The sequence below is a fragment of the Populus trichocarpa genome, chromosome 18 (genome assembly GCF_000002775.5).
Source record: "Populus trichocarpa isolate Nisqually-1 chromosome 18, P.trichocarpa_v4.1, whole genome shotgun sequence".
In the NCBI taxonomy this organism is placed as follows: domain Eukaryota; kingdom Viridiplantae; phylum Streptophyta; class Magnoliopsida; order Malpighiales; family Salicaceae; genus Populus; species Populus trichocarpa.
In genome coordinates, this window is record NC_037302.2 from 2,949,299 (window position 1) to 2,962,666 (window position 13,368).

The 13,368-nt window shown below is 33.5% G+C and overlaps 2 protein-coding genes across 2 annotated transcripts; one reads left to right on the forward strand and one right to left on the reverse strand.

The window, feature by feature from the left end:
- Positions 1-3,294: 3,294 nt before the first annotated feature.
- LOC7458979 (pentatricopeptide repeat-containing protein At5g25630) lies at positions 3,295-7,249 on the forward strand. Its single transcript, XM_024590279.2, has 4 exons — positions 3,295-3,457; positions 4,059-4,278; positions 4,904-5,815; positions 6,205-7,249. Exons 2-4 carry the CDS (start codon positions 4,177-4,179, stop codon positions 7,102-7,104), a joined length of 1,914 nt encoding a protein of 637 aa, XP_024446047.1. The 5' UTR covers positions 3,295-3,457; positions 4,059-4,176; the 3' UTR covers positions 7,105-7,249.
- Positions 7,250-8,263: 1,014 nt separating this feature from the next.
- Positions 8,264-10,536, reverse strand: LOC7458978 (rhomboid-like protein 11, chloroplastic). The gene is made up of 7 exons (XM_024590042.2): positions 10,266-10,536; positions 9,870-9,994; positions 9,612-9,697; positions 9,413-9,453; positions 9,143-9,309; positions 8,999-9,061; positions 8,264-8,626 (listed from the first exon to the last, which is right to left on the reverse strand). The coding sequence occupies exons 1-7, from the start codon at positions 10,492-10,494 to the stop codon at positions 8,429-8,431; spliced, it is 909 nt and encodes a 302-aa protein (XP_024445810.1). The 5' UTR covers positions 10,495-10,536; the 3' UTR covers positions 8,264-8,428.
- Positions 10,537-13,368: the final 2,832 nt, after the last annotated feature.

Sequence of the window (13,368 nt, forward strand, 5' to 3'; positions counted from 1 at the left end):
TTACTCTCAAACACCAAAATATCCACCAATAGCAAGTGTGATACACCAACCAATGTCTCAACTTTCTAGGAAAGCAGATATTTCTCATCATTTTTTCACACAAACTAGTAAGCTTATGTGACATGAGGTATCTATAAACACCATGAGTCAATAGGTAAAAAGATTGACTAGGATAAGTTAAAACAAGATCATTTGACCTCATTACTCTTTTGTTCGACACACTCTCTATTCCATACACTCATTCTCTTTACACAAATATTTCACATCTCCTACATTTATTAACTTAAACATTAGAGGATCCTCTATTTTGACAAAGGACTTGTTTTGCATTATTCACTAGCCGGGAAACATAACCATTAAGAGCCCAAACCTATTATGAAGTTTTTCATGACTTTATCAGTAATCAGTAATATCTTATTGTTGGATTGCATAATCTTTTTTTAAGAAAAAAATTTAAAAATCTAAACAAGATATAATACATATACATAAATCAATCTTCAACATCCCTTGTATTTAAAGATTCCTTTGGTGTTCCCTATTTATGATGTGTGAAAAAAAGAATTCTAATCATTTGGACCTGGCCCAAACAAGTAAGATTTTTTCTCTTTCTCTTATTTTCCCTCTTTCCCTCACCTTATCCACAAATATCCAAGCCTAAAAATGATCAGAAAACCAATTGTTGATATAAAAAAAGAATATATAAATTCTAATAATTCAGTATAAATATTCCCACGATATCTCTTTTTATTTATTGACCTGATGGTGAAAAAAATAATCACCTAACACGAGAAAACAAGTCCTACTAGTTAATCAACACGGTAAATAAATGATATTCTCTTCAAGCTAATCAATATATTTTCTCAAGTGAGCTCCTCCTTTTTTATGTTGACCCTTGAGTCACATATTAATATTTTATATATTTTGATGATAACAATTAAATAGAAACAGACTAATGATATGCTTGGATGAAATTAAATTTAAACAACTTTATATGACTATCACATCAACAAGCATGATGTATTGAATGAAAAGATCAATCAACAAGTCCAAGTTACAAAGTAAGTGCAAACTTAGTTTTAAAGTGTTTATTTAATGCATAAATGTTAATCTTTATATCATACTTGATAGCACAAATTAAAATGAATGCACATATTTTATTTTGCATGCATTTAAAAAATATTGATAAAATGACCATGATTAAAATTGATAAATTTGAAATTCTATATGAACTAGTCAATCATTTGGTGATACCAAATGAATTGGTCGATCACTTGTTCATATGTGATGAACACCTGAGAATTTAAATGAATCATTCGACTGATTGGCTAGACCAATCTGAACCGGTCAACCATTTGAGTTGTTAGAGGAACAATAACAGCTATAAATGACTGAATTTTTGTTAGAAACACACACACACACACACATAGCTTGTTTAATTGCAAAATTCAGTATAGAAATTGAATATATATCATACACAAGTTATTTTAAGAGCAAAAAAACTTCAAATCATCAATCTTATATAATACTCATATTTGTACATTAAAACCCTCGTATTCTTGTACAAGAGTATAAATACTAACATTCACTACACTTAAACACTTTCATATATTCTAAGTGATATTGAGTGAACTATATATATATATATATATATATATATATATATATATATATAAGCTTTAATTGTATTATCTACTATTTGAGAGAATATTGTTATATTTCAAACAATTATAATCTTTCAAAAATATAAGTGAAAAACTCTTAGTCATTGGTGAAGTATATCACTAAGGTGATAAATCTTGAAGAGAATATTTTTTCAAGTGATGAAAAAGAGCTTGGTGATGATTTATCAAGGACATTATAATCTTTAACTTGGATTGGTAAAAAATACACTACTCAAGATTGATTTGGTGCTTGAGGTATGGATGTAGACTTGCCAAAACATGTTAAAAGCTGAGTTTGTAATTTTTATCCCTATATTATTTATTTAAGTACTTTAATTATATTGTTGGTTAATTATATTTAATTAAGTCAATTATAATTTTTGTTATTATTAATGAAACACCTAATTCATTTCATTCCATAGTTTTGAAACCTGGACAAGCCCGGCGAGTCGACCCGGGACCAGGCCGACCCGGGCCTGGGACCGGTCCGGGTCTATGTAAAAACTCACCTGGGAGTTGGCCCGACAAAACCCGGTCGACCCGGCGGGTGGACCCGAAACCCGGGTGACCCGGGCAAACCCAGCTGAGACCTGACCTCTTTTTTATATATATATACATAGCCGTGAACGCTGCAGAATTGCAGACAGAGAGAACCTAATTAAAGAAAAGCAATTTCAATTCATAGCTCCTGTGCCCGTAATACGTCTCCACCCTAAACACGGCGTCCTCTCCGTCAATGGGCTCTACCCTTGTCGGCAGCCTCTCGTAGTGATCCCTACTCATTCCCTCCAATTCATCGAGCCTGGACAATCCCTGCCTCGACACAGCGTATCAAAGGTTATTTGATTAAGGAAAGGTTAATGAATCAACTGAGTTTTATAGTTTGATGAGAAAAGAAGGTGTTGTGCCTGTTTCTTTTAAATGAATCAACTGAGTTTTATAGTTTGATGAGAAAAGAAGGTGTTGTGCCTGTTTCTTTCGCATTTACTGCTCTTTTTAAGGCTTGTGGTGCTAAAATGGATGTGGGTCTGGGGCGGCAAATTCATGGGCAAACGATTTTGGTTGGGGGGTTTGGTGAGGATTTGCATGTTGGGAATTCTATGATTGATATGGATATAAAATGTGGGTTTTTGGAGTGTGGGCGAAAAGTGTTTGATGAAATGTCCAATAGGGATGTGATTTTTTGGACAGAGTTGATTTCTGCTTATGCGAAGAGTGGAAACATGGAGAGCGCAGGAGAGTTGTTTGATGGGTTATTTGATTTTTAATTTTTTTTGGGTTGACCCGAGTCAACCCATCTGACCCATGACCCGATCATTAGACCGGGTCGATCACCGGATCGGATTTCAAAACTATGTTTCATTCCTTTCTTAGATGTTATTATTACCTTAATCTTATAACAATATTTTCATGGTGAGCTACTCTTCAGTTTTATTGACAAATAATACATGTGATCTTGTGAATAACGTGTATAAATACTTCTATCACCCATGCATCAAAAGATAGATCACTCAATTCCCTCTAGCACCACCCAAAATTCTTGTTTCCATTTTCGTGACAATTAAAATTGACATGATAAAGAAGAAAAAAGGGAAAGATAATGAGGAAGCAAGTTATCAAAAATTTCAGCCTCACCTCTGGCTCTCTTATCCTCAATTTTTGGCTTCTTATTTCAAAGTAATATTTTGTGGATAATATTTTTTATCGAACCTCCATATACTTACTGAACTCTTTCAAAAGGAAGGCCCCATCTCTCTTCCTCTTGCATTACCGTCAGCTGCACATCAGCCCTACAGGTACAACCACTTGACATCTACTTCTTCTCTCTTCATTCTCTAATACTTTTGAAGTTCAGTGTTTGTGCTCTCTTGGAGTTGGTTTCTTTCTCTGTGGTTTGATGTCTTTCTTCTTGAACTCTTTTTGGCTTGGCTTTGAGACCTAGGAGTTCTTGTCTGATGTCTTTGTCCCTCTCTTTTTTATGATTACATATTGCACTGTAAACTTATTATCAACCCAGATGTGTTATTGAATCAGTTTCTAACATTGATGGACTTCTGATGAGCTGAATTCTGGGATGGATTGAACTGGGAGTGTTTGTTTTTGCTGTAAAAGTAGACTTGATTGGTTTAACTGAAAGGTTTTTTCCCCCCTTGTTTCTCCCGGTCTAGGTTGTTGCCAAAAAGGCTGAAATGAGCCCTTTTTGGGGCTTCATTCCATCTGTGTTAAAACCCTCTTTCCAGATTAGTGGTGTCTTTATTGTTCATATTCTTTGCAAATCTGTAGGCATTCGCATCGTGTCTCCTTATGCGTTTTCCCTTTCTTTTCTTTTTTGCTGTGTTTATGGCAAGTTGCATATTCCATAAATTGCTAGATGTTTCAGCTTTCTTTTTTCTGCAGGAACTCCCCAAGTGTGAATATGAGAATGGACATAAAATCAAGCTCTACATTTTGATTGCATTCCGTGTAAAGTTAGATCTAATCAGGGCTCTGCAATTGACAAGTAGGTGTTGCCTGCATGGGAGAATTTGATAAGGAGAGTGCTTTTCCGAGAACCTCCAAGAAAAATCAAGCAGGAACAGCCACTATCAAGAAACGATGGGTGGCATTACCAGTGAAGGTAAATGATTATAGTCTACATGCCTTCGTTTAATATTAATATCGTACTATAATTTATATTATCTTGACTCTAGTCTAGAACTCAAACTTGATTTGGTAGCATGTGATTATACTGTCTATGCACGTTTTAAGTTATGCATGCTTCTTGGAATGGCAATTTAACCAAGAAATGACTCATATTGACACACTCTAGAATCTGGATGATGAGGTGGAAAACTGAGTGATTTAGAATTTGAAGTGTCTGGAATAAAAAAGGTATAACACATTTAATTTTAAACAAGCAGCAGTGGACATGGGAAAGAATTTGTTAATATGTTCATTAAGATTGATCACCTTATCATGACAAAGGTCAAATTTTCTTGGTGTGTTGGCAGATCAGTATGACACCGTTGCCTTGCTTGTAAATATAAATATAAAAACCCAGGAAAAATCGGCCTGGATACAACAACAAATCCTATGGTTTTTAATGACTGGAAGTGGAAATTTTATGCATTACTGAGTCATCATGCTTCAGACTCAATTAATGTATTTAATGATCAATAGCTTTGTATTTTCTGCTCAATAAATAATTAAATATTGTTTTGATTTGTCCAAATTTGATATTTACTAGCTTCTTAACTTCTTAGGAGAATAATCCAGATCATATGAATCAACTTCGTCCTGCTTCAGAGTCTATGGAGTTCCAAAGGGCAATCGGTTGCAAATTCTGCACGACCAAAGATAGTTGCAGAACTGTGCGATCAAGGACAAAACTAATGAACTTTCTGGTAGAAAAGGGAAAGCCACAAGAAGCAGAGTCCATTTTTTATAGTTTAATTGAAGGAGGGCATAAACCATCTCTAATATCGTACACAACTCTCTTGGCTGCCTTGACCATGCAGAAGCGCTTTGACTCCATATATTCAATTATCTCACAGGTGGAAGAAAATGGAATGAATCCTGATTCTATATTTTTTAATGCTGTTATTAATGCTTTTTCTGAATCTGGGAACATGGAGAGTGCCATGGAAACCTTTTGGAAGATGCAAGAAAATGGAATGAAACCCACTACAAGTACTTATAACACCTTAATCAAAGGGTATGGAATTGCCGGTAAACCTGAAGAGTCTGTGAAACTACTAGAACTTATGTCCCAAGAGGGAAATGTGAAACCCAATCTCAGGACTTATAATGTTCTTGTCAGAGCATGGTGTAACAAGAAGAGAATTACAGAGGCATGGAATGTAGTTTATAAGATGATAGCTTCTGGGATACAACCTGACGTGGTTACTTACAACACTATAGCAACTGCCTATGCTCAGAAAGGAGCGCTGGATCAGGCTGAAGGTGTAATCTTAGAGATGCAGAATAATGGTGTGCAGCCCAATGAGCGAACTTGTGGCATCATCATGAGTGGTTACTGTAAAGAAGGGAGAATAAGGGAGGCGTTGAGGTTTGCATACAGGATGAAGGAACTTGGCATCCATCCTAATCTTGTGATATTTAATTCACTGATCAAAGGCTTTGTGGCCATTATGGACAGAGATGGAGTTGATGAGGTGAGCTCTGACCAATGGTTAATGTTCATTTGAGAGATATTGTGATTACCTTCAATGACACTACTCCTTGGTGGTGATTAAACAGCTACAAGTTTAATATAGCTGCAATAAAAAGTTTAAGCTCTTAGCATCATAAAGCTTTTTGCTGTTGATTGCAACAGTTATTTTTCCAAGCATGCACTCACCTGCTATTCATTCATTCGCCGGTTCACAATATGTTCTATTAGAGCTAGCAATGAGGCCACTATATGTAGGAGTGAAATTATGGTGTGTGAGTTTGCATGGCTACACAACAAGCCTGTTTCAGAAATCATGAGCAATGTCATGTGTTAGGTAGAAAGATCTGGTTCAGTTGTGTATTGGATTTAGCCATTGTACATTATTTGCAGGTTCTCAACTTGATGGAAGAATTTGGAGTAAAACCAGATGTCATAACATTCAGTACCATCATGAATGCGTGGAGCACTGCAGGATTTATGGAGAAGTGCAGGGAAATCTTTGATGATATGGTGAAAGCGGGCATAGAACCTGATGCACATGCATACAGCATTCTTGCAAAAGGTTATGTGCGTGCACAAGAACCAGAAAAAGCTGAAGAACTCCTGACTACCATGATTAAATCTGGATTCCAGCCAAATGTTGTAATTTTCACAACTGTTATCAGCGGCTGGTGCAGTGCTGGCAAAATGGACTATGCAGTTAGGGTTTTTGACAAGATGTGTCAACGTGGAATTTCTCCTAATTTGAAGACCTTTGAGACCCTAATTTGGGGATTCGCTGAAGCCAGGCAACCATGGAAGGCAGAAGAAATTCTCCAGATTATGACAGAATTTGAGGTTCAGCCTGAGAAATCAACCATGTTGCTTGTTGCTGAAGCATGGCGTGCTACTGGAATGACAAAAGAGGCAAATAGACTTCTTGGCACGAGGAACAGAAAGGAAATGACCAATCGAAAAGAGGCGTTGGAAAAAGAAATACCTGTTGGAAACCTAGAGAAGCTGTATCAAAAGCAAACAGAAGGTGTCCTGTATTCCAATATCTTGCAGATACCAAGTACAGTTACAAGTGACATGAAAGGGTCTCCTGCGCCTCTTAGAAAAGGTAGGATGGTGTTGAGAGATGCTGATTTTCCGGTGGAGTGCTCATGGCTTGCCACAGGATCCATGTCTCTTTCTCATAGTTGTAAATTTGGGTTAAGGCTACCAATTATCTGCCGCAAGCAGTCTCAGGCGCAGCATGGTATGTATGGTCAGCTTGCACAGTCATGTACAGCGGTGTTCTTGAACTGAAGGAAGGCCAAATACTGTTTTCTTTTGATTTCCATGTTCATATCTCCCACCCAAAGGAATTTGCCACCATACTGCTGTAGATACTCAAAGGAACTATGTTTGCTTTGGACTTGCTACAATTTATCTACTCATAATTCGTTGAAAACTTGAGGACTGGAAACGATACTCTTTACCGATTATGAAGCAAAGGGAAAGGGAACTCTTCTGTGCTTTGTAATGTCTCGTGATATTTCCATTTCCCTATGGCCATTAAAATTAAGTTCGTTGGTATGACGGGGAAAGAAGTTGTCTTTCAAAGGAAAACATCCCCAGGCTGTGATGGACTTTAAATGAGGGTAAATGAGAATCCTTTATGGCATGTACTAAAATGATTTACTTTCTCGTAAAATATGAAGAGGAATATCCCACAAGACAAATAAAACCAAGATTGTATAGATGATAGCAGAACCAGATTACAGAGACGGAAGCAATACAAGAAAAACTTTAACTTGAGATTTTATTACTGAATATTATTTTTTATATATAATTTACCTTTCTAACAGATTTGTAACTCTTTAAATAAATTTAAAAAACTCAAGTAAATTTAAGAACTTACCTAAACGAAAACCTGAAAATAATAATAATAATAAAAACATTATAAATAAAACTTGAAAAATAATAAAAGAATTCTAATGTAAATAGAAATTTTTTTTATAAATCAGCTATGAAAATATAACAAATCTCGAACTAGGTATTATCAAAAGATTTTCCAAATCTCCAATTGCTAGAATTTTAAACATGTATAGCCTCTAGAATCTCATTTTAAAATTTCAACCCGTTCCAACAATCAGCTCCAACAATCAGATCTAAAGTTATAACAAACTATATATTAGAAATAAAAAAAAAAAAACTACTGCATCACTATCATAGAATATGGCTAAACCTTTTCCCAAGGAAATGAAAGAACCATTGAAAATTACGAGCAAGACTTCATGATATGCTGAAAGATCCTGGGGATGCAGCGGCCAAGACATTAGACATTAGAAAATAGCAGCAGTCCAAGCTCAGTCTAAGAGGAGCACTTGTTGAACCCAGAACATCCTTTTGTTTATCGTGGCTAGCTTTGCTTCATAATGATTTTCATCAACTCATTAGATAACAATTATTAAACAAAAAGAAAAAAACGAAAATCTGCTATGTTATTTGATGAGTTTTAATTTTATATTGTGCTATACAATTCAGAGATCTCCAACGTATAAAATTAGCACAAGAATGAAGATAAAAATCACATCTTGGATTCCTTTCATGTATACACACTACTTGTACATACAAAGTACGAATTCTCCTATCGAATTTTGCCTGATTTCCCTTGCGAAGTTTGCCCTTCATGATCTGGAGGAGAAGGAATTCTGCTGACAAGCCATACCAAAACCACACCAACAAGGGCACCAGAGAGATGCGCAATGTGATTGACAGTCTGCACTGGGTAGCCTCCACGAAAAGGGCCTGTCATAGCTGCTGACGCTTGAGCTGCCTCCATTACCTAAGGTATCAGAAATAAGCATGTAGAAAATGGACATTCTCATGTTTCCATACATAATTCATGAAGCCAGACAAATACACTAGGTTGATTGAAAGCCTTTAGAATATGATGTTTAATTTCAACTTGCAAGGAAAACATAACACGTCATGCAGTTTTAAGTTGAGATAATGTATCATTTACATCCAGACAGATTTTTCAAGAAGCCATAACTATGTTCAAACATTTAAGCCTTCTCAAAGAATATTAAATAGTAGAATCAAGGCTTAAGTATAAGAAGGGAGGAGATTCTCCTCCTATTTTACCGTGAATAAATTCTCAGCATGAGCCTCTCATGTCTAAGTTCTAATTTGTAAGAGAAGAAGAAAAATTCACCTTCTCTATAACAAACTGGCCCAATATAAGCACTTCAAGAATCTTCCTCCAATCCCAGGTTATCTACAATTTAACAAAAATAAGGTCAAAAGTTTATGAAGATTGATATTGGAAAACTATTTGCAGATTGCACACTCAGAATACCTTTACAAGGACACTGATTGCAAATAGTCCAAAAACAGCACCAGAAGCTCCAACAGAAACTGCATTTCTGGGCAAAACTAACCATGAAACAAGATTTGCTCCAACACCCGTAAGAATATAAGAGAGCCACAATGCAAAGTTTCCTTCCTCTTCTTCAACAAGCTTCCCTGTTTGTAGAAACATGGTACGGTCAGTCCTCATTTTATACCATTCAGATAGAATCCTGGTCAAGAAGCACACTCTAAGAAAGTAGATTGATGAAACTCTCACCGAAAATGTACAAGAAAAAAAGATTGCTTGAAAGATGTTCCCTGAAGAAAATACAAGCCAAGATTAGGAAAATAAACTCCACTCACAATGAAAATCAAATCTTTTTTCACACAATCATATTGTGTGCTTCAGATAAACACTATCAAAAGCACTTGAAGTTTAAAATTTAATGCAAGCTTAAACAACATAAAGACCTCACCAGCTAGCATGGCAGAATGTTGCTGTCACAAACTGGTACCAAGCAGGCCAATTATGATACAAGTAAAGAGATTTAATGCTGCGAACCTTTAGTGAAAAAGGAGGAAAAAAACATAAAACTTATTATCAGCCTAACTTCCTCAAGAACATAAACAAGATAGACTGCTAGTGCTAGCTAACTAAGTTACTAAAATCACTTGCTATTGTACCAATTGACTTAAGATCGATTTCCATGGAAGAATTTAGAAAACTGACGCACCTGAAAAATGTGATCTGCTACAAACATTCCGAGATTGATAAGTATAATCCAGAATATCCCATTAACGCGCTTCTCCGGTTTCCTTCTTTCTTCTGGCTTCCCAAGTTCCAGCTGCCTTGTCATATCTAATGCAGACAATCACACAATAAAAAGTCACTAAATTTCTTTAACAGCATAAGAAAACAGTCAAATTACCAAGTATCAGAAGCTAAAGCGTTAAATCTCTCTCAAGCACCAGTTCACTCATTAAACGATGCATTAAACTCTACACACCATCTGTTTGTGAAAAATCCCAAAAGAAACAAAACCCATCAAAATCCGAAAATAAAAATGACAGAGCATAAATGAGTTACGGATTTAAAAGCGGTTTTTTATATAAGTAGACCAAGAATGCACCTGATCCATTGCTTTTGCAAACAAAACGAGACGGGGCGGCACGGAGAGAGCGAAGGACATATGAAGAATTAGTGGGCACGGTGAGCTTTGGATGAGAAAAGCGACGAGGAGGAACGGTAAGGGAACTTGGGAAAGGGTAATGAGAAGCGATAGGGGATGATGCGAAGGAGTAACAACAAGGTTTTAGTGTTGAAATTTTTTGCTGGAAAGGGAACTGAAACTGCCCCATTGTTTTGTGTTTTGGAGGGAATTTCCGTTTCTTGTTCTACATATAGGAGCGGATGCGGAGCACGTAAACGACATGTCTTTGGTTTTTTTTAGTTAAATATTTAGCAAAAACGTTTACTATTTTTTTATATATATATATATGTTATTTTCAATTTTTTTTTTAATATTTGACACTACAAAGATATATTCATTTTATTTTATACATTAACTGAATATTTTTTTAAATGATATTGAGAGCATAATCTAACATTAATCTGAAAATTTTAAAAAAATAATGGTTTTTAGAAGTATTTTTAGTTATGATTTTTAAAAATATATGTTTAGTTAAAATTATTGTGAGATGGATTTTTAGATACAAAATAAATGAAAAACAAGTTTTATGAATAAAAAAATAAGTAATTTTAACTTTTACAAAATTTAAAACATAATTATGTATAGGGTTTAGGAAGTGTTTGAAAGTGTGGTAACGATTGCTTTTCAAAGTACTTTTCACTCGAAAATGCATCAAAATAATATTTTTTTTATTTTTAAAAAATTATTTTTAACATCAGCACATCAAAATGATTTGAAAACACAAAAAATTAATTTGAAATAAAGAAAAAAAATTAAAAAATTAATTTTTTAAAAAACATTTTTAAAACGCAAAAACAAATGGGATCTTAATATAAAAAACAAAGGTTATTTGGCTAACCAAAATGGTCTTTTCTTTTTTGTTAGGCAAAAAGCAAAAACTACTACAATATTAAATATTAAATAGTAATAACTTTTTATGTTAGATTTAAATATGTTTTTTGTGGTATAAAGTGAAGAAATTACAATTACATCTCGGTACTATTAAAGTTTTATTTGGAGTTGCGGTTGAATTATCTTTTCATCAAATTTTGATTTTGATTATTTTTTAAATTAATTTTTTTAGTGTTTTTGGATTGTTTTGATATTTTAATATAAAAAATAAATTTTAAAAAATAAAAAAAATATTATTTTAACATATTTTCAAAAGCAAAAGAAAAAATGTTATTTGAGAAATATCAGTATGTTATAATACCAAAAGCAAAAGCAAAAGCAAAAACTGTTTTTTAAAGGGGGGAAATACTTGTGCTATCTTTCCAATATATAAAGGCACATCTTGTTTTTCTCTCTCAAACTAGTAAAAATGTAAAATTAGTATAATGAAATTGACTGCCAAGCAAACAGTAATCAGCTCTTTAGAAATGTAAAAGTCTTCCTTATTTTTCCTAACGATAACGAAGCAATGGCTTGGTCAACGGGGCTGGGTACCATGCCCTTGCTGTTGCCCTGACAGTCGGCCCAAGCCCAAATTCAAGGCCTTTCAACAATGTATCTTCAAGGGCCCAATGTGGGATCTTAACATGGATTCAAGATACCCCGCTACTAGATGTTGGGCCCTTGAAGATTGGTTTTTTAGTTTTTTTTCTCAAGATATCCGGTAGAGGGGTATTTTCTAATATAATTTATGACTGATTTGTTTTCGCTTTTTCTCAGGTTCTTGTGAATTAAAAATGATAATCATATGAAAAAAAAAATAAAATAAATTATGAAAATCAATTACTAATTAAATTAATGTTGAAGGATGAATTTTAAAAAAATTATATTAGAAAAGAACAAAAAAAATTTGCTTGTATTAACCCATGTTAACTTCCCAAACTCGCGACCAGTGTCATAATATTAGGATGACCCCATAAAAATTAAATAAAAAAAATAAAAAAAACCCAATTTTCAAGCAACTTAAAGTTAAATGATGAAATAGAAGAAAAATCAATAAAAAAAAACCCAAGTTCACCCGGGATAACCTATTAAACTCGTGACCTAGGTCATGAAATCAAGATAACTTCATAAAAAAAATTATAAAGCTTCATTTCCAATAGATCCAATATTAAAAGTTGAAATCAATAAAAGAGAAAATTAAATTCATGAGATTGAGATAACTTTACATAAAGCAAACTGAAAAACTAATTAAGAAAGTCCAATTTCTAACTAATCCAATATTAAAGGATGAAATTGAAAAAAAAATTTAATTAAGACAAAAAAAACAACTTAGGTCAATCTGAGCTAACCTGTTAAACTTGTGACCTAGGTCATGAGACTGTGATAACTTTATAAAAAGCAAAATAAAAAGATTGCAAAGCTCTATTTCCAACAAATCCAATGTCGAATGTTGAAATTGAGAAAAAAAAACTAAATTCATAAGATCGGGATAACTCCATATAAAATAATTTAAAAAAATATGAAGCACAATACCCAAATAACTTGATATTAAAGGATGAAATTGAAAAGAAGAAGAAGATTGAGTTGTTGAAGAATTAAATTGAAAAAACAATAATTAAAAAAGGGCCTAAAATATCAATTGAGTCAACTCAGGTTAACCTACCAAACCCACAACTCGGGTCATTAGATCGGGATAACTCAATAGAAAGCAAATAAAAAAAAATTACAAAGTCCAATTAAAAAAATATTCAATTAAAAAAAACCTAAAAAAAATGATAGAGTCAACTCAGGTCAAACTGCCAAACTTGCAATCTGGGTCATGAGATTAAAATAATTTCATAGAAATAAAAAAAAATACAAAGCCTAATTTTTAATCAATCCAATGTTGAAAGATGAAATTAGAAAAAAATTGATCCGATTCAACTTAAATTAAACAATTAAACTTGCAACTCATATCATAAAATCAAGATAAATTCATAAATATTAAAAATAATAAAGTTTTACTTTTAAGAAATCTATTGTTGAGGTTGAAATCGAGAAAAAAAGAAGAAATTAAATCCAGGAAATTGATATATAATCCAATAAAAAAATTAAAAAAAATTATAAAACATAATTCTTAAAAATCCGAATAATAAAATTGAAAAATAAC